This window comes from Lissotriton vulgaris, chromosome 11 (assembly GCF_964263255.1).
Source record: "Lissotriton vulgaris chromosome 11, aLisVul1.2, whole genome shotgun sequence".
Taxonomy (NCBI): Eukaryota; Metazoa; Chordata; class Amphibia; order Caudata; family Salamandridae; genus Lissotriton; species Lissotriton vulgaris.
In genome coordinates this window covers 1,105,564,649-1,105,592,272 of record NC_141699.1, presented here as the reverse complement: position 1 = coordinate 1,105,592,272, position 27,624 = coordinate 1,105,564,649, and the positions used below count along the sequence as shown (strand labels likewise).

The 27,624-nt window shown below is 44.8% G+C and overlaps 1 protein-coding gene across 1 annotated transcript in view; it reads right to left on the bottom strand.

Annotated features, from left to right (window-relative positions):
* The window catches only part of LOC147684246 (putative cation-transporting ATPase 13A4), a 385,092-nt gene extending 361,064 nt beyond the window's left edge, over positions 1-24,028 (bottom strand). The window contains exon 1 of the mRNA XM_086944646.1: positions 22,998-24,028. Coding sequence (XP_086800772.1) covers positions 22,998-23,063 — 66 coding nt within the window. The 5' untranslated portion in view covers positions 23,064-24,028. The remainder of the gene's footprint in view (positions 1-22,997) is intronic.
* Positions 24,029-27,624: the final 3,596 nt, after the last annotated feature.

Here is a 27,624-nt window from a genome sequence, read left to right as displayed (position 1 = left end):
CTTGTTCTGCGTCACCAGTCAGACTGGGGATCTGTGTCGGAATGATGGGCTTGAGTTTAAAACTGTCCTCTATCATTGTCCAGTTAACATTTTCTCTGAATGCTGACTGGATTTAACTAAATTCTGGGGACGTGAGGTTCTAATGCAGAAAGGGATCAGACTGTGATCTGTGCAGATTTGTGGGACAGGAGATTGGGTTTCTAGGAGGGGAAAGTTGGTACAGACCCCATCTAATATGTGTCCAGCTTGATGTGGGGACTGTTTTATCCTTTGTTGTAGGTTAAAAATTTCCAAGGTCTGATGAAAATTAAGTGCCTGCATATCCGCTTTGGATTCAAGGTGCAGATTAAAATCACCCAGGAGAGTGAAATGCGGGTAGCGGATGAGGAGCTGACCTAAAGAGTCACTAAGAGATTCTAAGAATCTGGTTGCACTGCCTGGGGGGCGGCAAATTAGTCCTCCTGAAAAGGAGGAAGTCTTGTTTAATTTGATGGAAAAACCTAGGCCTTCAATTCCTTTGAGGGAGTCTAAATTGAATGTGTGACATTTGATGTGATTTCTTAACACCAGGGCTACTCCTCCGCCTCTCCCCTTCAGTCTATCCTGCCTAAAGATGGCATAGCCTTGTGGGAGGGCGATGGCTAGGTCTGGGTTACAATTATCAGTGCGCCATGTTTCGGTTATGAGAAGGCAATCCAGGTCTAACTCGAGGATGAGATCTTTCATATCTTGGCTATGGTTGCACATGGAGCGAGCGTTAATCATCCCTCCTTTAAAGTATGAAGTATTATCGACCGAGTTGGTTAGAGGAGCTATTGTCTTAAGCGGGGACCAAGAAGAGGTCCACCTGCAAAGCCTACAGCTAAACGGCCCTTCAGTGTTATTCATCTCAACCTTACAAGTACAGCTTTTTGCTATGTGTAAACTTCAAAGGAAGTTAGCCTGGTACCTTATGATGGAAGGTCCATGTCCAGAGTTTCCTGCGCCTGTCGCGTTCTTGGCGCGGACGGGCGCAGACGGGCTTGCTTTTGGCGCGCCTTCGGCGCGCTGGCGGCGCGCCCGCTGCACTCGTCCGCTGCGCGTCCGAGAGACGCACATGATTTGTAGGCGAGGAAGGCGATGTCGGGGGCGTGGCCTCAAAAAGGGGCGTGGCCTCGGTCTACGCCGAGATGACGGCGTGGGGGAAATGTAGGTGGTGGGGGCCACAGCAGCGCTAGATCCGCTTGCGTGTGACCGACCTGAGGTGTCTAGGAGCGAGTGCACACAAGATAAAGTGATGATTATACACAGGACAATGTTTTTAAAATTGTTAAAAATGCTCTCGGCTTTCGCCTCAAGAGCGCAGTCTATCCAGGTGCCTGGCGCTTGTATTCAGCGCTTTATAAGGCGACGTCGGGGGGCGTGGCCTCAAAAAGGGGCGTGGCCTCGGTCTTCACCGAGATGACGACGTGGGGGAAATGTAGGTGGTGGGGGCCACAGCAGCGCTAGATCCGCTTGCGTGTGGCCGACCTGAGGTGTCTAGGAGCGAGTGCACACAAGATAAAGTGATGATTATACACAGGACAATGTTTTTAAAATTGTTAAAAATGCTCTCGGCTTCCGCCTCAAGAGTGCAGTCTATCCAGGTGCCTGGCGCTTGTATTCAGCGCTTTATAAGGCGACGTCGGGGGGCGTGGCCTCAAAAAGGGTCGTGGCCTCGGTCTTCGCCGAGATGACGGCATGGGGGAAATGTATGTGGTGGGGGCCACAGCAGCGCTAGATCCGCTTGCGTGTGGCCGACCTGAGGTGTCTAGGAGCGAGTGCACACAAGATAAAGTGATGATTATACACAGGACAATGTTTTTAAAATTGTTAAAAATGCTCTCGGCTTCCGCCTCAAGAGCACAGTCTATCCAGGTGCCTGGCGCTTGTATTCAGCGCTTTATAAGGCGAAGTCGGGGGCGTGGCCTCAAAAAGGGGCGTGGCCTCGGTCTTCGCCGAGATGACGGCGTGGGGGAAATGTAGGTGGTGGGGGCCACAGCAGCGCTAGATCCGCTTGCGTGTGACCGACCTGAGGTGTCTAGGAGCGAGTGCACACAAGATAAAGTGATGATTATACACAGGACAATGTTTTTAAAATTGTTAAAAATGCTCTCGGCTTCCGCCTCAAGAGTGCAGTCTATCCAGGTGCCTGGCGCTTGTATTCAGCGCTTTATAAGGCGAGGTTGGGGGCGTGGCCTCAAAAAGGGGCGTGGCCTCGGTCTTCGCCGAGATGACGGCGTGGGGGAAATGTAGGTGGTGGGGGCCACAGCAGCGCTAGATCTGCTTGCGTGTGACCGACCTGAGGTGTCTAGGAGCGAGTGCACACAAGATAAAGTGATGATTATACACAGGACAATGTTTTTAAAATTGTTAAAAATGCTCTCGGCTTCCGCCTCAAGAGCGCAGTCTATCCAGGTGCCTGGCGCTTGTATTCAGCGCTTTATAAGGCGACGTCGGGGGGCGTGGCCTCAAAACGGGGCGTGGCCTCGGTCTTCACCGAGATGACGACGTGGGGGAAATGTAGGTGGTGGGGGCCACAGCAGCGCTAGATCCGCTTGCGTGTGACCGACCTGAGGTGTCTAGGAGCAAGTGCACACAAGATAAAGTGATGATTATACACAGGACAATGTTTTTAAAATTGTTAAAAATGCTCTCGGCTTCCGCCTCAAGAGCGCAGTCTATCCAGGTGCCTGGCGCTTGTATTCAGCGCTTTATAAGGCGACGTCGGGGGGCGTGGCCTCAAAACGGGGCGTGGCCTCGGTCTTCACCGAGATGACGACGTGGGGGAAATGTAGGTGGTGGGGGCCACAGCAGCGCTAGATCCGCTTGCGTGTGACCGACCTGAGGTGTCTAGGAGCGAGTGCACACAAGATAAAGTGATGATTATACACAGGACAATGTTTGTAAAATTGTTAAAAATGCTCTCGGCTTCCGCCTCAAGAGTGCAGTCTATCCAGGTGCCTGGCGCTTGTATTCAGCGCTTTATAAGGTGACGTCGGGGCGTGGCCTCAAAAAGGGGCGTGGCCTCGGTCTTCGCCGAGATGACGGCGTGGGGGAAATGTAGGTGGTGGGGGCCACAGCAGCGCTAGATCCGCTTGCGTGTGACCGACATGAGGTGTCTAGAAGCAAGTGCACACAAGATAAAGTGATGATTATACACAGGACAATGTTTTTAAAATTGTTAAAAATGCTCTCGGCTTCTTCCTCAAGAGCGCAGTCTATCCAGGTGCCTGGCACTTGTATTCAGCGCTTTATAAGGCGACGTCGGGGGGCGTGACCTCAAAAAGGGGCGTGGCCTCGGTCTTCGCCGAGATGACGGCGTGGGGGAAATGTAGTTGGTGGGGAACACAGCAGCGCTAGATCCGCTTGCGTGTGACCGACCTGAGGTGTCTAGGAGCGAGTGCACACAAGATAAAGTGATGATTATACACAGGACAATGTTTTTAAAATTGTTAAAAATGCTCTCGGCTTCCGCCTCAAGAGCGCAGTCTATCCAGGTGGCCATCTTTGGGCTACATTGGGCTACATTGGGCTACATTTGGGCTGTAACATATATATAGCCCAATGTAGCCCAATATATATTTTTTCAAAGTTAATTTTCTTAAAAACCACTGGAGCATATATCTTGAGACATAGCAAAGGCACATCGGGGGACCAGTCCCTACAATTTTGCCAATTTTTTTTTTGTATATTATTTTTTTTTTAAAAAGCGTAGTATTATGAAGCGCCGCGGGGCGCGTACCGGGGAACGTCCCGTTAGCGCCAATATGGCGAACGAAAACATGAACATGATCGTGACGTATCGCGTAGCCGCGTCCGCGTGATACGAACGGCGTATGCGCACCCGGAAGCACTCGAGTGAATAAGATCACGCAACGTAAGTGATGTCATTTGAGATGTCATCAGTGATGTCACTGACCATGTCATGAATGATGTAATATCTGACATCATCAGCAGTGGATTGCGGGTGCGCGAAATATAGTTAGTACAACTAACTATATAGGAGCAATTTCAATGGTTTTGTATGAGTGAAATGTCCAGCTAACTATAACACTAACACCCCTAAAACTTATAGTTTTTTGAGTGAATTTTAAAGGTTATTAAAATGCCAATTCCTAACTATATAAGGCCTGAAACCTATGGTTTTTTTAAGTGAATTTGCAAGGTTTTTTAAATGCTGGTTTTTTCAGTGAATTTCAAAGGTCAAATTTCAAAGAAAAGTCATAAACCGTGTCCGTGGGTCATATCTGCACAAATACCAATATTCCGAACGATCGAAAATGACTTTTCTTGAGATACATTTTGATTTGGATTATCATGTCCTATACTTTGGAATTTTTGAAAGACTGACTATGAGGATGCTATAAATTACTCAAGTCTGCCCGAATTGTGTTGGTAAAATTGATACCTAGTCACTTTGAATAAGAATGTACTTACGTCTCATCTAACATTTGGAAGAAATATCTAGTTATATGACAACAGGATACCGACATAACTTGAAGGAAATAAGAACGCCCTGAAGAAGTTCTGTGGTACAGAACGAAACGCGTCGGCTGGCTGTGGTACATAAACTTAAGGAAAATAAAAGCATTTGAATATACACCAAGATTCAGCGCCTCAATAAGGACTCTAAGTGATATGATTTGATTGGACTTGTGGTGCAAGTGGTGATGTGCCAAACTTTGGAATATTCTCCACTACTCTCTACTACTTACTCTCTCCTACTCCACTACTCTCAAATACTCACTCTCTAATACTCATTCTCTACTACTCTACTACTCTCTACTACTCTCTCTCTACTACTCACTCCCTACTACTCACTATCTACTACTCTCTACTACTCACTCTCTACTACTCTCTCTCTACTACTCACTCTTTACTACTCACTCTCTACTACTCTCTACTACTCACTCTCTACTTCTCACTCTCTACTACTCTCTACTACTCACTCTCTACTACTCTCTCTCTACTAACCACTCTCTACTACTCACTCTACTACTCACTCTCTACTACTCTCTACTACTCACTCTCTACTACTCTCTCTCTACTAGTCTCTACTACTCACTCTACTACTCACTCTCTACTACTCTCTACTATTCTCTCTCTCTGCTAATCACTCTCTACTACTCTCTACTACTCATACTCTACTACTCACTCTCTACTACTCACTCTTTACTACTCTCTACTACTCACTCTCTACTGCTCTCTACTACTCACTCTATTACGTACTCTCTACTACTCTCTACTAGTCACTCTCTACTACTCTCTACTACTCACTCTACTATTCACTCTACTACTCTCTACTACTCACTCTCTGCTACTCTCTCTACTGTTCTCTACTACTCTCTACTACTCACTCTCTACTCTATTACTCACTCTCTACTCTCTACCTCTCTACCTCTCTCTACTTCTCTCTCTACTAGTCTCTACCTTTCTACCGCTACCTCTCTACCTCTACCTCTCTACCTCTACACCTCTACCGCTCTACCTCTCTCTACACGCACACATATACACATATATATATGCATATATATGCATATGCATTTATATATATATGTATGTGTATGTATATATATATATACATACATATATAAACATATATAATCTGTATATCTATATAAATACAAATATAAATGCATGCATACATATACATATATGCATACAGATGCATGTTATTTACATGAAAGTTTAAAAAGCACTAATAAAAGCAAAGCTAAAAAGCCACCTCATTACAAACAGAATGGCTTTAACTTAAACGAGGGCGAGATCTATTGCATTTTCAATGCTTGTTTACTTTGGTTCCATCAAGAAGGCATTCAGATGTGTCACACATTTGCCATGAATTCTGAATGTTAGCACTCTAGTTGCTCATTAGATCACTGTAGTAAAGCTACTGCTCACCAGGGAAGTCTGCTGCTGGTATTCAAAGTGCATGTTTCAGTCTGCATGTCAGACTTTTTTAATGAAATTGAAGAGGATTTGAGAAGTCACTCAAAATGTGCCCTAATTTTTCTTTCTGCAGCACTAATCATACTTTCTATGGCAAAATATACCCCCTCATTTTGTTCCTTTTTAAATTAAATATTTTAAGAGTTACCACTTTATTCCAATCAAGATGGCTTTAGGTGTGCCATACCTGTGTAATAAGTAGGACTGTTAGCACTCTAGTTGTTCTTTAGAACACTCTGGGACATTCTGTCATTGGGCTATACTTGGGCTACATCTGGGTGATATTTGGGCTACATTTGGGCTCTTTTGTCTCTGGTGGCCATCTTGGGAGACTGAATTTTTTAATGAAATAGAAGAGGATTTGAGAAGTCACTCAAAATGGGCCCTAATTTTTCTTTCTGCAGCACTAATAATACTTTCTATGGCATAATATACCCCCTCATTTTGTTCCTTTTTAAATTAAATGTTTTAAGAGTTACCACTTTATTCCCATCACGATGGCTTCAGGTGTGCTATACCTTTGTAATAAGTAGGACTGTTAGCGCTCTAGTTGTTCTTTAGAACACTCTAGGAGGCTGCAGTAGAACACAAAGGAATCAACTGACAGTCTCTGTCCTTGTTGGATGTACATGTTTTACTGAGAATGTCAGACTTCATTCTCACATGACTGAGAAAGATAATGTGGATTTACAGAAAATATGCTTTCAGTTTAGCTTATAGATCCCCTTCCAAACCACTGTGGGAAAATCATGAGATATTAGTTTTCTTTCAAAAATGATTCATGATATCACAGCAGAAGGCTTTTTCACATGGTAAAATCACACCACAATTCCTAAAATGAGTATGGCACCATCAACAAATGATTTATAATGTAACTAAAGTCCTAAAACCCTCTATTAACTACAATGCTTTTTAATGAGGTGCTATCATGTATATTGGTCCCAAGATGGCTGCCAACACTTCTTGGATGAAGTGCTGACAGCCAATCAGATCAGATGTGTGGTTAGGCTCCGCCCAGATATATATATTTTTTTGAACCTAAATTACTCAAAATCCACTGGAGCACATATCTTGAGACGTAGCAAAGGCACATCGGGCTACCAGTCCCTACAATTTTGCCAAGTTTTGTGGAAATCCATTCAGCCGTTCGGGCTAAAAGTGAGTCCAACCGCCCTATGGAAATTAACATGGGGAAAACACGTTTTGGGACCCCCCTTTTATCTCGGCCCCCGCTTGACGAATCCCCCCAAAACTTTCAGGGAAGGAGCGGAGCGCAGCGAGGCAAATTTAAGAAAAATTACAGGCAGATTCCTCAACCGGCGCCAAAGTTATTCCCAATAGAATGTTGCGGATTTCCTATAGAAAACAATCCTAACTATAACTACCTACTGGCAACCGCCAGTAGGTAATATATATTTATATATATATATATTTTCTCGCTCCCAGGTTGTCCACCTTTGAGTAGCACGCGAGCAGCAGCTTTATTTATGTGTAGGTGAGGACGGGGATCCGCTTGTAGATGCCGCCCCGTAATGGATCTGCCCGACGCGTTTCGAAGCTCCATCTGCTTCTCTTCAGGGGCTTTAATGGAAGTGGTGTGCGCACCCGCTACACTTCTCCAATTTCATATGACTCACCCGCCGATGGGAGGCTCCAATGAGACTGTGCATTCTGGGAAGTGTAGTGCGGAAAGCACACAATCAAGTCCTGTATGGACTCCACAAGTGGGCCCGTCCTCGATCCCATGTACGGCTGCTACTTCACTGCCGTGACACGCAAGGCTGGCGGGGTGGTGCATACTCTGCGGCTGGACGGCCGCATATAGATTCTCGCTCCCAGGTTGTCCACCTTTGAGTAGCAAGCGAGCAGCAGCTTTATTTATGTGTAGGTGAGGACGGGGATCCGCTTGTAGATGCCGCTCCGTAATGGATCTGCCCGACGCGTTTCGAAGCTCCATCTGCTTCTTTTCAGGGGCTTTATCGGAAGCGGTGTGCGCACCCGCTACACTTCTCCAATTTCATATGACTCACCCGCCGATGGGAGGATCCAATGAGACTGTGCATTCTGGGAAGTGTAGTGCGGAAAGCACACAATCAAGTCCTGTATGGACTCCACAAGTGGGCCCGTCCTCGATCCCATGTACGGCTGCTACTTCACTGCCGTGACACGCAAGGCTGGCGGGGTGGTGCATACTCTGCGGCTGGACGGCCGCATATAGATTCTCGCTCCCAGGTTGTCCACCTTTGAGTAGCAAGCGAGCAGCAGCTTTATTTATGTGTAGGTGAGGACGGGGATCCGCTTGTAGATGCCGCTCCGTAATGGATCTGCCCGACGCGTTTCGAAGCTCCATCTGCTTCTCTTCAGGGGCTTTATCGGAAGCGGTGTGCGCACCCGCTACACTTCTCCAATTTCATATGACTCACCCGCCGATGGGAGGATCCAATGAGACTGTGCATTCTGGGAAGTGTAGTGCGGAAAGCACACAATCAAGTCCTGTATGGACTCCACAAGAGGGCCCGTCCTCGATCCCATGTACGGCTGCTACTTCACTGCCGTGCCCCCCAAGGCTGGCGGAATGGTGCATACTCTGCGGCTGGACGGCCGCATATAGATTCTCGCTCCCAGGTTGTCCACCTTTGAGTAGCACGCGAGCAGCAGCTTTATTTATATATATATATTGGATATTAGATCACCCAAAAACATAGAAGTAGGAAATCATCCGGCACTCCAAGGTAGGAAAAAGTCTTCACTTTATTTTACAAGACGAGGTAAAACATCAACGCGTTTCGGGAGTCAAGCTCCCTTATTCACGATGTTTGGCCACCATTTTGGCAGGGTTAAAATACACAATACAGTGGTAGTGAAGAGCGATGAAGGACACATAAATCAGAGTATATGGGTTTCATTCTGTCATCTGTGGGGCCATTTTAAAACATGCAATTTAAACAACATTCAATTATCTTAATAGACTGAAGTAATATCTTTTCAAAAGCCATTTCAAAGAATACATTTGTAATTCTTTACCTTTTCACAAAAATGCAAGTGCATATGAAAAAACTTATTGGCAATTACTTAGTTTATGGGACAACATCCCTGACAGCAAGCGCCCCTACATATTAATGGTCCCACAACTTTCTTGTTCATGGAATCTTAATTAGTTCATAATTAATTAAGAGAAAGAAGACATATAAAAGTGCTATAAACACCAACAGGTACATAATCTCATCAAGTACCTTTCTCTTGCCCTTATTGCATTTTGCTTAAACTAAGATATATATATATATATATATATATATATTCACTGAAAAAACCATAGGTTATAGAGCATATATAGTTAGGAATTAGCATTTACAAAACCTTATTTTACTCACACAAAACCATTGAAATTCGCATATATAGTTAGTTGCACTAACTATATATCGCGCACCCGCAATCCACTGCTGATCATGTCACATATTACATCATTCATGACATGGTCAGTGACATCACTGATGACATCACTGATGACATCTCAAATGACATCACTGATGACATCTCAAATGACATCACTGATGACATCACTGATGACATCTCAAATGACATCACTGATGACATCACTGATGACATCTCAAATGACATCACTGATGACATCACTGATGACATCTCATTTGACATTACTGATCACATCACTGATGACATCATTCATGTGATTATACGATGAACCTCTTCAGACTCTATTATAACCTTAGATACACTCAGTGTAAACAGACACTCACAGACTGTCACTCATCCATGGAGTTACTCACACACCTAGTCAGTCATGCAAAGAATCAATCACACCTCCATTTCCTCAACTATACAGTTATACACACCTTACTTATTCAAACATATACTAACACATATTTACTCTCTTATACAATCCCTGATACAAGTTCACAATGATCCATACAGCCACTCACACATTCACTGGCTCTTATGCACAGTTATTTATATATGTCAACTCTCACATGTACTGTGTTTTACATATGTACTTACTTTGACATGTAGCACTGAGATATCCATTCACTCACCAATACACTCATGCACACAGTCAACCGCCCATACAGCTGTTTCCACATGCACTTTTGAACCCATACATCTAGTGAATCAACTGCTCACACATCTATGCACAGAGTCATACACCTCCCACCCACCCACACACACACTCAGTCTCCCATACAAATACTTGGGCAACCAATCAATAACCCATATAGTTACTCATATAGCTACTGATCAACACATGCAGCAGTTTACAGAACAACAGACATAATGATGCACAAATTAAGACAGTTTAGTCACTAACCCATGCACTCAGTGAGACACATTTAATCACTCACTCATACAGTCAGTCATGCACCTACTAAATCCTTCATCCAGACACTTATACATCCACTCATTCTTCAATATGTAAGACATATTTTAACTTTACAGAAACATACAGTCACTGGATGTTGTCATCAGTGATGTCATCAGTGATGTCATTTGAGATGTCATCAGTGATGTCATCAGTGATGTCACTGACCATCTCATGAATGATGTAATATGTGACATGATCAGCAGTGGATTGCGGGTGCGCGATATATAGTTAGTGCAACTAACTATATATGCAAATTTCAATGGTTTTGTGTGAGTAAAATAAGGTTTTGTAAATGCTAATTCCTAACTATATATGGTCTATAACCTATGGTTTTTTCAGTGAATTTCAATGTTTTTTTTAATAGCAAATATCAAAAGCTGTAAAATGTATTCTTCTTTTAAAGGAAAAATATATTTTATATGAATTTAATATTATTTTTTTATGTATATAAATTTTTTGAGGGAACAAATTTATCAACTATCATGCTGAAGAAGAGTGTGGGGAAAAAAACCAAAGAGGAGGACTAAGAGGAAAGAACAATCAGTTCAAAAATACAATTGCTTTAAAGCATGAAGTGCTTTTCCACACATTTACATTCAAATAACCCATATTAGAACATACAAAATATCTACAGAGGAGACGGTGTACATTAAATTTTAGACTCTTCATTGGTACCTACATGTTGGTACTTACATCACCCACACAACACAACAGCTCTATTCAGAGCTACCCTACCTCAAAGCACTCTAAAATATTATTTTACTATTTCCCTTGGTTTTCCCCTTGTTACGCTTTCCGCAACGATACCCAGTGCGCTGACCGGGCGCTAACCGGGCGAAAATTTACATATATGGGCCTCCTCAGCCACCCTCAGAAAACCTAGGGGGTCATGATATGTCTCCCGTGCCCCCTTATACCCATTCCCAGCATTGTTTATCCTCCATCTTGTGAATAAATTCGTCTGAAACACAAGATGGCGGACTCCCGTTACGCTACCGGTGAGCTACCTGGTTCGCGTACCGGGTAGCGCTTCCACCGCGAAAAATCGAAAAAAAAATTATTTTCTTTTTTTGCCCCATGGGGCCCTTTAATAGCCCCCACATCAATCCTAGGGGGTCAGGAGGGGTCTACCCTGCCCCCTTTCATTCATTTCCCCCTTCGTTTATTTCCACCTCTTGTCTCTCGATCCTACCGAGAGACAAGATGGCGGCCGCTCCGGACTGTTTAGAATGTTGACAGTCACCAGAGAGCCAATCCGCTTCTCCTCGCGAAGTTCCGTTACGCGTCTGGTACGCGAACCGGGGCGCTAACCGGGACGCTGTCACAGATATATATATTTTTTTGAACATTAATTTCTCAAAATCCACTGGAGCACATATCTTGAGACCTAGCAAAGGCACATCGGGCAAACAGTCTCAACAATTTTGCCAAGTTTCATAGAAATCCATTCAGCCGTTCGAGCTAAAAGTGAGTCCAACCTCCCTATGGAAAACTCAATGTTAAAAACACGTTTGGGACCCCCCTTTTTTCTCGGCCCTCGCTTGACTAAACCCCCCCAGACTTTCAGGGGACACTCAGAAACAAAATGTGCCATTTTCCTGAGAATTTCAGCCAATTCCGTCCATCAACGCCAAAGTTATTCAACATAGAATTTTCAGGAATCCCTATTCAAAAAAATCCTAACTATATATACCTACTGGCGACCGCCAGTAGGTAATATATAACATTTCTATGGCAAAATGAAACCCCTCATTTTGTTCCTTTTCAAATTAAAAGTATTAAGTGTTACCACTTTATTCCAATCAAGATGACTTCAGGTGTGCCATACTTTTGTCATAAGTAAGACTGTTAGCGTTCTAGTTGTTCTTTAGAACACTCGGGGACATTCTGTCATTGTACTATAGTTGGGCTACATCTGGCTGATATTTGGGCTACATTTGGGCTCTTTTGTCTCTGGTGGCCATCTTGGGAGACTGCATATCAGAATTTTTTTAATGAAATATAAGAGAATTTGAGAAGTCACTCAAAATGTGCCCTAATTTTTCTTTCTTCAGCACTAATCATAATTTCTATGGCAAAATGAACCCCCTCATTTTGTTCCTTTGCAAATTAAATGTTTTAAGTGTTAACACTTTATTCCAATCAAGATGACTTCAGGTGTGCCATACTTTTGTCATAAGTAAGACTGTTAGCGCTCTAGTTGTTCTTTAGAACACTCTGGGACATTCTGTCACTGGGCTATAGTTGGGCTACATCTGGCTGACATTTGGGCTACATTTGTTTTTTTTTGTCTCTGGTGGCCATCTTTGGGCTACATTGGGCTACATTGGGCTACATTGGGCTACATTTAGGCTCTAACATATATATAGCCCAATGTAGCCCAATATATATTTTTCAAAGTAAATTTTCGTAAAAACCACTGGAGCATATATCTTGAGACATAGCAAAGGCACATCGGGCTACCAGTCCCTACAATTTTGCCAGGTTTTGTGAAAATCGATTCAGCCGTTCGAGCTAAAAGTGAGTCCAACCGCCCTATGGAAAACTCAATGTTAAAAACATGTTTTGGGACCCCCTTTTTTCTCAGCCCCCGGTTGATGAAACCCCCCCAAACTTTCAGGGGACGCTCGGAAACAAAATGTGCCATTTTCCTGAAAATTTCAGCCAATTCCGTCCATCAACGCCAAAGTTAATCAACATAGAATTTTCAGAAATCCCTATTCAAAAAAATCCTAACTATATATACCTACTGGCGATCGCCAGTAGGTAATATATATATATATATATATATATATATATATATATATATATATATATATATATATATATATATATATATATATATATATATATATATATATATATATACCAATAAAATAAACTATTTAGAAACCAAATCATTTTAAATAAAATAAAAAAGTAAACAACATATATTTCTTACAATTTTACAAAAATATTTACACATTACAAATATTAATATTTGTCAATATTATAATATTATAATTTTAAACAAGCAAAAAACAATGTAAATTTTAACAATATAAACTAAATTATATAATTTTATATTTAATATACATACTTTTCCCACTGCAATTTATACAAAAGTAAGGAAACTGTTCTACTAAAAAATGTATAAAATGTACTACTCCCACTGCACACTACACAACAGTAGGAAAACTGTTACATCACACAAGGGTTACATATTCTATTTCCACTCCAGTCAGTGCAACTGTAGGGAAAGTGTTGGATTGCAAAGGGGTAAAACTTACTATTCTCACTCATGTCAATGCAACTCGTTTGAATGGTGAGGGGCTACATTTACTATTCCTACTACAGAGGAGGAGTACAATTTTCTATTCCTACTCCAATCAGTGCAACAGTAGGGAAAGTGTTGGATTACGGAGGGGTAAAATTACTATTCCCACTCCAATGAGTGCAACAGTAGGGAAAATGTTGGATTGCGGAGGGGTCACCTTTACTCTTCCTACTTCAGTCAGTGCAACAGTAGAAATAGTGTTGGATTGCAGAGATGCTAAATTTACTATTCCCATTCCAGTAAGTGAAGCAGTAGGCAAAATACTGGATTGCAGAGAGGTAAAATCTACTATTCCAACTCCAATAGTTTTAAAAGTAGGGAAAGTGTTGGATTAAGGAGGGCTAAAATTTACGGTTACCACTCCAGTCAGTGCAACATTCGGGAAAGTGTTGTATTGTGGATTGGTAAAATCTACTATTCCCACTCCAAGGAGTGCAACAGCAGCGAGAGTGTTGGATTGTGGAGGGGTAACATTTACTATTCCGACTCCAGTCAGTGCAACAGTAGGTAATGTGTTGGATTGCGGAGGGGTAACATTTACTATCCCAACTAAAATAAGTGCAACAGTTAGGAAATTGTTGGATTGTAGAGGGGTAAAAACTATGATTCCCACTCAAATGAGTATAGCAATAGGGAAAGTGTTGGATTGCGGAGGGGGTCAAATTTACTATTCCCAATCCAGTCTGTGCAACATTAGAAACAAACAAATTATCTTCAACACAATAAAAGAACTGAGAAAAATTAGTAAAAAAATAAAAATATAAATATGTAAAAAAATACAAATATATTTTTATTAAAAATAAAATAAATACATATGACAATGTTAAATATATATTATAAAGAACTACATATATTATTGTAATTAAAATAAAAGACATTCAAATAAAAAATTGTATTTTAATATTAGTTATTAACATGCAACGTAAAATGTAACTTTAAAAAACGAATTTTTTACGCTATGAACATAAATATTTATCAATATAAGAAGTATCAGCAGTTAAAAATGTATTAAAACTTAATTATAAGTAATTTAATTTTCACAACATACCCCCACAAAACAAACATTACACTACTAAAATGTAACTTATCAAAAGTTAATTACACAATTATCATAATTAGTAATCAATGTAAAATAATTAATCTCAATTACAAATGTATTATAACTTGAATAAAAATACTTTACTTCCCACCCTATGCCTTTACAAAACCCACAACCCCCACAAAAAATGTAATTGCACAACTAACAGAACTACCATTTAAATCATTATTATTAAAACAAAGTTAAATATCAATAGCTTGTCAGGGCCAGACTGGGAACCAAAACCGGCCCTGGCAAAGTGCTCGGCCCCCGTCCCCCCCCCTGCAGGGGGAGGGGGGCGTTGAAGGTGGCGCTGAGCTCTTTGCCAGGGACGGTTTTCTGCCGATTTTGTTACAGGGACGATTTTGCAGCTATGAAGCAAAAACGGCCCTGTAACAAAAACGGCCCCCAGGGGCCTAAAACCGGCCCCCACCCTTGCAGCGCACCGGGGGATTGCCCGGTGCCCGCTACGGCCAGTCCGGGCTGCAACCTGTACCCCTATACACCTCAGAACCTGCACCTAAAATAAAAAATACAAATGTTATTAAACAATTAGCATAAATAATTATCAATTAAATAAATAAATGTAATTAACATCGAATTATTAACTAATTACATTTCAATTATTTCCCGCCATGTACACCTATAAACCCTACAACCTGCTCCTAAAATGGAAAAAAATGGAATTGCACATTTAACATAATTAATTACCATTTGAATAAATATTATTAATTAAAAATGAATTATTAATTTGTTGTAGATAAACTATTTTCCACCCTTCACCCCTATAAATACACAACCCACTACAGTACAAAAAATCTGATAAAACAATTCAATTAAATTTCGTAAGTACTAAATTCACATCATGCTCACTTAAAATATATGCTAAAATACATAGCAATAATAAACAACTATAGTAAAAATAAATAAACACCTATATTTTTGTAAACGTTAATAATGACTTCAATAGTTTATAAATTGATATTACTTACCTTAACATCGATATTCTTGACAACGATATTCTTGAAGGTGATATTTCCATATCTCGATATTTTGGAAACAATATTTTGGTATGACGATATTTTAACTTTGATATTTTGACTGAATACCTGGCAAAATGCACCCTTGCATTCAAAATGGACCTGGGCATGCATTTTGCACTAAGAAAATAGTGCTTAATGCAAGAGAACACAAACAGAAACAGCGAGCAGGCTCCAACTTACTAAGTTGCTTGTTTCTGTAGTCAAATTTTTGTGCCAAATTACATAGGATTATGTGAACGAGGTAATCACATTATTTTCAGTAATTTCACGTCAAAACTCAAAAGATTAATGTAAGATTACCAAAATTACTCCAATTGTTCAAGCATAATAAGAAGATTCACTCAGGCCTATTTTAGGTAGGTGGATGAGATTCCTTTCACATGAATTATGGTACACAATTGATAATTATAGATACATAGGGCCTCATTTTGATGTGTTAACTGGAAGTGTTTGAATGGAAGACAATTAGAATCAAGAAGTTCTGATAGGATCAATATCATCATTATTGTTCCATGTGAAAAAGATAAAAAAAGATACATCAGCATGTGAAATGGACTTTGAAGAATATTAAACCTCTATTTTAGTGCAAGCTATTTACAATAAGAGGAAATGATGGACATCCCACATGTGAAACAATCTCTCTCTTAAGCTAATTACATGCCTGATGGGTTTTTCATCCTCTTCTAATTTGAGCGTGACATCGTTGGAAAGAAAATAGTTTTCCCTTTCTGCAATGCTTTTTTCAAACTAATCCCTAAGAAGGGACCACTAGACACCAGGGCATATATTGTAGAAGTGGGGTTTTTGCTTCCTTCCTTGATTGACCCTCCAGGGGGGATACATTTATATATTTATGTTTTCCCTTCCCTGGGGGTGTGATCACCCCCACTAGGAAAGGAAAATGTGGCAACCATATTGGTTTTGAGTTTTATACTGCTTGAGACCTTTCTGGCTTTCCCAGGCAGCACAAAAGGTATAAAGGCATCAATGAAAAATGGAGTACTTCCCTTCTGCAGTGATCCCTTTTTCAAATTGATTCCTGCTCGTGGATCGGGGATTGACTGTGATTTATGATCAGGGACTACTAGGCACCAGGGATTTCATGTTAGAAGTTGCCCCCTTGCCATGTTCGACCCCCTTCAGATGCATATATTTATGTTTACCCCTCCCTGAGGGGGCCTCGATCACCCCCCCATGGAAGGAATTGTTTGGCAGCACTTTTGGTTTTTAGCTTTGTGCTAACAGGGGCCTTTCCAGCATTCCCAGGCAACGCAAAAGGTGTAAAGGTATTGCTTGGAAGAGGAGAGCTTCTCCACTTTCCAGAGATGCCTTGATGGAACAGATCACAGCTCATGGACCACAACAGCACTGCAACCCACAAGCAGGATTCCACTGGATACCAGGGATTATAATTTTAAAAGTGAGGGTCAACCCTCCCACCCATGGTAGACCCCCCAGTGGGCACAAAATTATATATTTATGTTTTACCTCCACTGGGGAAGGGCAGGTGGCTCAAGGAAAGGAATGATTGGTGGCCATTTTGAATTTAGTTTTGTTCTTCCCGGGGCCTTGCCAGATTTCCTGGGTAGCACAAAATGTATTAAAGCATTATTTGGGAGGGGATAGCTTCACCCCTTTCCAGCGATGCCTTGGGGAAACAGATCGCTACTTGTGGATTGTGCCTACATTGCATTTCATAAGCAGGGATAGCAAGGAATTCTTACTTTGTGTAGGGGGTTGGCGGCGCCTGGCATGTTTGACCCCCCCTGTATATTTTTCCTTCTTTGGGAGGGACCATATTAGGCCCTGAGGTGGGGCCCCGGATGGCCCCCACAGAGAAGGGGAACATTGCTGACATTTTTTCATATATATACAGAGATTTTCAAGAGCCCCCCGCTCATGGGTGGACAGCCACAGGTGTCACTATATAATATTTTTGATTTATTTTCCATGGGGGACTGATTTGTCCCGCGAGGTGCATGATCTACCTGCTAAGAAAGTGAAAATATGGCTGCCTTTTATTTGTACATGTGCCCAGTGTTTTTGACAGCCACTTATTTTGCACAGTGTTTTAGGTGTCCCCTCCCCGGGCCGCAATTCAGCCACTGATTAGTGTGACATTCACATTTTATTTCCATACAGCAGAGATTACGGGACAGTCGTGAGCCCACTTCAGACAGTGGCCAGTTATTCATTCATTCATTTTAGAACAGCCAAGGTATATTGGGAAGCCATAAAGGGTAAGCTGAAGCATTGCCCTATGCTGTTGTGTGTGGAAGCAAAATGTGTATAGCAGATTACCTGAGCAGCTGCTGAAGTGGATGCAGCAAAGCTGGCTAGACTTACCATGTGATCAGCACAATAACTGATAAATGGCTGAAAAGTGCTGTGGGAAAGTCATATATGAATGACATAAGAACTGATCAGTGCCTGATGTGGGCTGTGGTCAGTGGAAGCAGGGGGACATATGGTGCACATGGCTAACTTCACTGTGAGTCCCCAGCATTCAGCTCTTTTACAAGGAGCATGTCCAACAAATAATTTTCTCCAGACATCCAGGACAAATCTACCATTATGAGCTTTTGTCTTATTGTGTGTGTTGCAACATCAACTATTTTTCTTTCTTATTGCTTTCTCCTTGCTTTGTTGGAGAAGTTTTGGGCAGCGTTGAATCTTTGGAGACGTTCTTTGTGTCAGATAACTGCGAGTCTGAGACTGTTGTTGCTATGAACACTGTACTGCACTCTCACAGCATTACATTATTTCACTTCGTAGCACACCTTTTCACCCCCCTTTCCACAAATATCTCTGCATTAGTCCTAGGACAGAAAGGTTTTGTTAGAAGACAGAGATGGCCTCTTGTTGGATGACTGCTCCAGAGGCTTGAATAATGGGGGAGAGCCTTCAGGCAGGGTCTGAAAATGAGTTGCCATCAAAAGGACAGGGCCATGGATCAGGATCTAGGAGTGATTTTTCAGTTGGAGTCCTTCCGATGAGGACTCCTCTTCCAGTGATTCGGAGAAACATGACCCTGGTATTCGGTATTTGGTCCCTTAACAAGCACTAACTATTAGGCAAAGAGCCAGTGACTGTGTATACCATGTGGATTGCAGGCAGACAGGGTGCAAAGCACTGACAGAGAACTCGCTTAGCAGACTCCTAATTTAGTTCAGCCAGTAGTTCCCTCATTCACTGGAGATGCTGGGTGTATGATATATACAGAGCAAATATTTTGTCTATTGACTACTTCCAGCTTTTCTTTGTATACTAAAAAGTTTATGAGGGTGCATGGAGGAACAGTGGGGGCTGCACTTTAGGGCACAGCTATGGGCTTCCACTTCACTGTGGGAACTGAAAAACCTACTGGGCCTAATGATGAAGAGGGCAATAGTCCACAAACCAACCGTACAGCCCTACTCGTTTGCACGTGAACTTTGGGTATCACCCTGTCTCACACCTTCAGCGTTCATGAGCTGAGACATGACAATTCAAGTGCATTGCACTGGGACCACCCAAACCATGACAGGTTATTCTAAATTCCCCCTGTCGTTGAACATTTGTCTGCCAAGTTTACACCTGGAAAGAATATAGTAGTGGAGTCATTGGTATTGTACAAAGGGTTACTGATTTTCATGCAGTACATACCCAGTTAAAGAGCTGTTATGGTATCAAGATGTACACGTTGTGCTGTATAGTCAGGGAAGGACTACGCGATAAATACTACAGGTTGTCCTTCCATGTTAGGAGTTAGTGAGAAGATTGTATGGGAGCTTTCCCATCTCCCCTTCAGTGGAAAATGTTATGCGTCCAAGTTAAATGTTGTCCCATTTCCTGTAGCAGGCACTAGACCTACCCACACAAGTGAGGTACCATTTTTATTGGAAGACATGTGGGAACACAGAATAGTAGAACAGTTGTTATTACTGATTGGATTTCACTGCATTTGTGCCCTCCAAATGTAGGCAGAGTGCCCGGGGAATCAAGTTAGTTTAGGCACACACAAATTCGGAGATGTACAAATACCCACTGCTCCTAAACTCCATACCTTGTGCCCATTTCGTAAATACATGGGTCTCCTTGATAACCATGTTTCACTCTAGATATTTCACTGTATGAATTGGTCCATACATAATGACAAATCATTGTATAGTGCAGCTTAATTGTTGGCCCTGTGTATTTCAGGTTTTTGGTGTATCTACAAACCATATATATAAACTACACCAGAAGGGTCTAGCATATGCTCTTTATATTGCTTTGTAAATCACCCAGTGTGACAAAAAGATACAGATCAAAACGTCAACACAAATCGCTTTTTTTCCTAATCATTTTCAATATTTCTTTATTTCAACAGTTAGTTTCCTGGAAGAGCCTTATGGGACCTACACATATGACCCCTTGCTGAATTAAAAAATCTATAGTTTTCCAGAATCCCCCATGGTTTCACATTGGTTTTCACCACAACCTGGGAATAGGTTAGACGTATAAAAAATATGAAAAGTGGGTTACATCTTTGAAAAATGTGAAAAACTCTGGTAAAAATATTTTTTTTTTCCACTCTGCATGATATGAAAGCTGGAAGGTTGTGAATTTAGCTCTTTATACTTTTTTTGGATGCCAATTTAAAAAAAGAAAACATCACACTTATTTTTCTCCTGAAAATGTAACTTTAAATATATTGTGCCAATTTTTACTGTCCCTTCCAAGGGAATTCACATGCCCTGGGTACATTTAGAATCCCCAGGATGTTAGAAAAAAGGACGCAAATTAGGCGTGGATACCTTATAAAGAAAAATTGATATGGAGTGCTAAGCACAAACTACTCCAAATATCAGAAAAATGGCTCAGCACTAAGGGGTAGAAAATCATCAGCAGCTAAGGGGTTATCCATTCTCACACTAACACACTAATGCATGGATGGAAATATGCACACATACACACACATGTACACCGTGCACCCACGGGCATGGACATACAAGCACCTGCTGCTGCTTTAGTAACTGCTTCTATCTACCCAGATGGTCAGGGCTACCAAACGTAGTTGCAGAAAATGCAATATATAAATATCAGCCTTTTCCCCAGAGACGTCTTTAAATCTAATTTCCATGTGTACCCTTTCTCCAGTTTAGACTCACTGGGGCAGAATTACGAGACCCATGCGCCGCTGGTGCATCATGTTGTGTGACACACCGGTGGCGCAGCCTGCTGAGTGATATTTACAAGCACAGGTAAAGTCACCCTGCGTGACTTAACCTGTGCTTGTAAATATCGCCCCTGTTCACGCAACACTTTGCGTGTTAGGGGCAGGACATGGGTGTTCCTGTGGGTGTTCCCACGTAACACCCCTATCCACTGATGCAGTTCCAGATTTCAGGGAAATTGTAAATCTGGAAATGTGTCAGAATGCTATGCCACCCCAGTGGTGGCGAAGCCAGGTGCAACGAGGAGAAATGTTTTCATTTCTCCTTGTTTTTTCCTCTTTCAATGCGAGCTGCATTCTGCAAAACACATTGGAAGAGGAAATCACCTCAATTGATTGCTTTTGTGCACAAAAACTATCTCCCCACGATGCATGTATCCTTGCACCATGGTGCATGGATGCCTGTACATGCGCATGGCAGCAGGGGGAAGTTCAGAGATGCATCATATTGTTGTAAATATTTTGCATCCCTGTGCTTCGGAACTAACGCAGGGAGGCACAGCAAAATGATTTGCTGCATCGCGCTGCGTTAGTTTCTTGTAGATCTGCCCCTATATACATCTAGGAATACTGGCTCAGGGTGGTGGTTTTGGCTTGCACTTCAATTACCCTTTAACCAGGCAACATTTGCCCTTTCTCGCACACTGCAGAGCACCCTACCAATGCCTAAGCATTTAAAAGGTGGCCTTCTAGCAAGTTATCAACATGTCGGGATACTTTGGGCCTAATTTATGAGACCTTGCGTCAGTTTTGCGCTTCCGATGCATCACTTTTTGTGATGCAATGGCGGCGTAAAACATGCCTCCTGTTGCGCAGTATTTACAAAGTGACGCATCTAAGCAGATGCGTCACTTTGCAAACCCCTGCGCTACATTATACCTGCGTCAGGTATAATGTATGCAGGGGGGGCGTAATGTATGCAGGGGGGGGCGTTCCCCCGCAAAAAGCCTTGTGGAAGTGACTCAGTGAAATCAATGAGATTTCACTGCGTCACTTCTAGGACGCCGTTGCTTCAAAATCTTGCCCCTGCCTCACAGCAGGCGTAAGACTGACGCAGGCCCTTTCACATGGGGCTTGCCCCATGTGAAAGGACGCATTGCTGGAGTTGCGTCACTTTTGTGACACACTCCAGCAATGCGTTACTTTTGGGCTTACAGATACGTCAGAAATACTGACGTATCTGTAACTCCTTGCGACATGATGCATCATACATTAAATATAACGCATCAGGTATGTCGCAAGGAGTGCGCACTGAGAAGTGACGCATCGCTGCTTTCACGCAGCGATGCGTCATTTCTCATAAACGAGGCCCTTTATTCTGTATAATACACTGTTATTTTATTCACTATGCATGTGTTTTGCATCAAACCACCTTTTATTCCTAAACCTCGGACCATCACTGCTGCTTCCACGTCTCTCTCATCCTCGGTTTTACACATATTTCAAACTTCCCCATCCTTATTTTAAATCTTGCATATTTACAGACTTAAAAGATTAATCAAATTACATGATTCCTTGTCACTGCTGACTGGTGGCATTAAAAGTGCACCCTGCTGTAATTGTTTGTGTCTCTTTAGTGCTACCTTTACTCTTGTCATCAGATCACACCTGGGGGCTCACTCCCCAGTAGACTACCACAGGCAGCCACTGGACCACATGCCTTAGGGAGAAAAGACCTCTCCAACGGGGGTCACTTTAACAAACAAGAACCACAAATAAGAATATTATAAGCGTGTGGAATCATTCTTGTGCAGCCAGTAGTCATTAGCTCAGATTACTTGCTGTATTTAAAGGTTTCTTTCCAAACGATCTCGCGGACACCGCTGATTAGAGATAGTTTAGTCTTCAGCAGGGTTTATCTGTCACACAAGGTCCGTACTGAACAACATGATAATGTGGGAGAAAACATACAAATGTGTTACCAAAGCAGCAAGAACACTCGAGTGCGCAGGAGCACTGCACAAGCAGGCACACACATTCAAATAACGTTTCTTTGTGGCAGTGAAAGTAAAACTCACCATCTCGTTCTCCTCCCCTTCATTGAGGAGCGCCTGGTGCTCCTTCTTTGGCCTCGGTTTGCCCATCACTGTGTGGCTGCTTCAGCTGCCTGTCTCTGTCGGTCTCAGCTGCCTGTCGCTTGCCTGCTTCACCTGCCTGTCTGTGTCTGCAGCAGCTGCCTGCCTCTGCCTGCAGCAGCTGACCGTCTCTACGGCAGCAGGTAAGCCTGTCTCTGCCTGCTTCAGCTGCCTGTCTCTGCCTGCTTCAGCTGCCTGTCGTTGCCTGCCTCTTCCTGCAGCAGCTGCCTGTCTCTGCCTGCTTCAGCTGCCTGCCTCTTCCTGCAGCAGCTGCCTGTCTTTCCCTGCTTCAGCTGCCTGTCTCTTTCTGTAGCAAATGCCAGTCTCTGACTGCTTCAGCTGCTTGTCTTTGCCTCCTCCAGCTGCCTGTTTCTGCCTGCTTCATCTGCCTGTCTCTGCCTCGTCCATCCTGTCTCTGCTTGCTTCAGCTGCCCCCTCTTCCTGCAGCAGCTTCCTGTTTCTTCCTGCAGCTCCTGTCTGTCTCCTCCTGCTTTAGCTGCCTGTCTCTGCCTGCTTCCGCTGCCTGTTTCTTCCTGCAGCAGCTGCCTGTCTCTTGCTCCTCCAGCTGCCTGTCTCTGCCTACTTTAACTGCCTGGTTCAGCTGCCTGTTTTGCTCCTCCAGCTGCCTGTCTCTGCCTGCATCTGCTGCCTGTCTCGTCCTACAGCAGCTGCCTGTCTCTGCCTGCTGCAGCTGCCTTTCTCTCCTGCAGCAGCTGCCTGTCTCTCCTGCAGCAGCTGCCTGTATCTCCTGCAGCAGCTGCCTGTCTCTCCTGCAGCAGCTGCCTGTATCTGCCTGCACCAGCTGCCTGACTCTGCCTCCTGTAGCTGCCTGTCACTCCTGCAGCAGCTGCCTGTATCTCCTGCAGCAGCTGCCTGTCTATGCCTGCAGCAGCTGCCTGACTCTGCCTCCTGCAGCTGCCTGTCTCTCCTGCAGCAGCTGCCTGTATCTCCTGCAGCAGCTTCCTGCCTCTTCTTGTAGCAGCTGCCTGTCTCTCCTGCAGCAGTCGAGTGGGAGCTCTGGAGGGCTGCTGGTAAGGATGAACTTATGATGTGACTGTCCCTGCCTCGTGCTGCTCCCAGACACTCCCCCCCACCCCCTTGCACCCCACAGCTCAGCACAGCCCTCCTCCCCTCCAGGGGTTGTTGCCTGCAGTTGTTGTGGAATGTGACTGAACCAGCGGGGCACCGCCCAGACACTGAAAGAGGCACTAGAATTAAAAATTGAAAACTGATTGAACTCCACGTCCCTGCAGGGCCTTGACCCCTTGACCCCTTGACCTGGTTCACTTTCTCAGGAATATCGGAAACCTGTGGCACCAGCTCTGTGGAGTGTATAGTTTGTGTAGGAAAAGAATCGAATCTCTGTATTAGACAATTATTTTAAATCGTTGCTGTTCCATCGCACAAAGAATAAAGCAGCTGAAAAAATCACCAGAACAGAAATCAAACCCCAGTGACTGTTGCTCTCAGATAAATAAGATTCAATGTAAAACCAGGGTTGGACTGGGGCAGAAAACAGACCCGACACCAAAGTGAAACTGGCCCATATTGTCAAATCAGATCGATAAACAAGCGGCCTTGTTTACAAATAGAGGCAGTTTTGAGGCTGTAAACACATAGACCCTCATGCAGGGCAGCACGGCAAGCCCCCCTGCTGTGCTGCCCTCATGCAGGGCAGCACGGCAAGCCCCCCTGCTGTGCTGCCCTCATGCAGGCCAGCACGGCAAGCCCCCCTGCTGTGCTGCCCTCATGCAGGGCAGCACGGCAAGCCCCCCTGCTGTGCTGCCCTCATGCAGGGCAGCACGGCAAGCCCTCCTGCTGTGCTGCCCTCATGCAGGGCAGCACGGCAAGCCCCCTGCTGTGCTGCCCTCATGCAGGGCAGCACGGCAAGCCCCCTGCTGTGCTGCCCTCATGTAGGGCAGCACGGTAAGTCCCCTGCTGTGCTGCCCTCATGCAGGGCAGCACGGCAAGCCCCCCTGCTGTGCTGCCTTCATGCAGGGCAGCACGGCAAGCCCCCTGCTGTGCTGCCCTCATGTCGGGCAGCACGACAGGCCCCCTGCTGTGCTGACCTCATGCAGGACAGCACGGCAAGCCCCCCTGCTGTGCTGCCCTCATGCAGGGCAGCACGGCAAGCCCCCCTGCTGTGCTGCCCTTATGCAGGGCAGCACGGCAAGCCGCCCTGCTGTGCTGCCCTCATGCAGGGCAGCACGGCAAGCCCCCTGCTGTGCTGCCCTCATGCAGGGCAGCACGGCAAGCCCCCCTGCTGTGCTGCCCTTATGCAGGGCAGCACGGCAAGCCCCCCTGCTGTGCTGCCCTCATGCAGGGCAGCACGGCAAGCCCCCTGCTGTGCTGCCCTCATGCAGGGCAGCACGGCAAGCCCCCCTGCTGTGCTGCCCTCATGCAGGGCAGCACGGCAAGCCCCCTGCTGTGCTGCCCTCATGCAGGGCAGCACGGCAAGCCCCCCTGCTGTGCTGCCCTCATGCAGGGCAGCACGGCAAGCCCCCCTGCTGTGCTGCCCTCATGCAGGGCAGCACGGCAAGCCCCCTGCTGTGCTGCCCTCATGCAGGGCAGCACGGCAAGCCCCCCTGCTGTGCTGCCCTCATGCAGGGCTATTTAGAAAAGGGGGTGGTGATGAACAGAGTGTCTGAGTTAAACAGACCACTCTTACCCAGTCCAAAGATCAGGGCTTGATCCATCACCGTTATTTATCTCACTGCCCCATCCCAGCTCAGAACCTGGCTATATGCAAATCAGTCTGTCCCTGGCCCAGTGCATCATGGGAACAGGGCAGACTAAACTACCAAGCCAATTCTTCACCAGAAAGGAGACAAGCTACCGGGGACCGGTTTCTGGCATTTCAGCCTTCTTCGGCCCGGCTTGCTTGAATCCTGATGGAGCAGTGAGAAAGGGACTCATGTCTGAGTATACCCTGCCACACCTATAGTGGCCAAAAACGATTTAGAAAAGGGGGTGGTGATGAACAGAGTGTCTGAGTTAAACAGACCACTCTTACCCAGTCCAAAGATCAGGGCTTGATCCATCACCGTTATTTATCTCACTGCCCCAGGGCAGCACGGCAAGCCCCCCTGTGATGTGATGTGATGTGATGTGATGGGGTTTTTATAAAGCGCAGGCTGCACTCCAAGGAGCATCTTTGCGCTGTAGAAGAGATTCAAGATACGCCTGGTAGGTAAAGAGAGGAGAGGGGGGGGGGTATCTAGACTATGTTTTTACATTGTTCTTCAGAAAAGGTGAAGATCCAAGTTTTTAGGGCCTTTCTGAAAATCGCTTCAGTGGGGATTTGACAGAGATGAAGGGGGAGAGAGTTCCAAGCTTTGGAGCCTAGTACCGCCAGGGATTTTCCTCCTTTAGTCTTGAGTCTGAATTTGGGAATGGTGAGAAGATTGGACCCTTGAGATCTGAGGCATCGTGTGGGGCTGTAGTGTTTAAACATATTAAGTATGTAGGTAGGTCCCTTTCCGTTGAAAGCCCTGAAGGTGATCAGTAGGATTTTAAAGAGTACCCTTTTGTAGATGGGCAGCCAGTGTAGGATGTTCATTGCTGCTGTGGCCGAGGTTCTCTTTTTCCATCCTAACACAAGTCTGGCTGCTGCATGCTGAACCATCTGTAATTTGTGGCAGACTTCTCTATTAGTCCCTGCATATAGACTGTTACAGTAGTCGATGCGGGAGGTGATGAGGGCTACTGTGATCGTTTTCCTTGCGGAGAAGGGGATTAGGTCGAAAAATTTCCTGAGCCCTTTTATGAGTCTGAAGCAGGTCCCTGATACGGCAGTGGCTTGCTGTTTGAAGCTCAGGGAGGGGTAAACACATAGGCCCTCATGCAGGGCAGCACAGCAAGCCCCCTGCTGTGCTGCCCTCATGCAGGGCAGCACGGCAAGCCCCCTGCTGTGCTGCCCTCATGCAGGGGAGCACGGCAAGCCCCCTGCTGTGGTGCCCTCATGCAGGGGAGCATGACAAGCCCCCTGCTGTGCTGCCCTCATGCAGAGGAGCACGGCAAGCCCCCCTGCTGTGCTGCCCTCATGCAGGGGAGCACGGCAAGCCCCCTGCTGTGCTACCCTCATGCAGGGGAGCACGACAAGCCCCCCTGCTGTGCTGCCCTCACGCAGGGGAGCACGGCAAGCCCCCCTGCTGTGCTGCCCTTATGCAGGGCAGCACGGCAAGCCCCCCTGCTGTGCTGCCCTCATGTAGGGCAGCAAGGCAAGCCCCCTGCTGTGCTGCCCTCATGCAGGGCAGCACGACAAGCCCCCTGCTGTGCTGCCCTCATGTAGGGCAGCACGGCAAGCCCCCTGCTGTGCTGCCCTCATGCAGGGCAGCACAGCAAGCCCCCTGCTGTGCTGCCCCCATGTAGGGCAGCACGGCAAGCCCCCTGCTGTGCTGCCCTCATGCAGGGCAGCACAGCAAGCCCCCTGCTGTGCTGCCCCCATGCAGGGCAGCACAGCAAGCCCCCTGCTGTGCTGCCCTCATGTAGGGCAGCACGGCAAGCCCCCTGCTGTGCTGCCCTCATGCAGGGCAGCACAACAAGCCCCCTGCTGTGCTTCCCTCTGCCA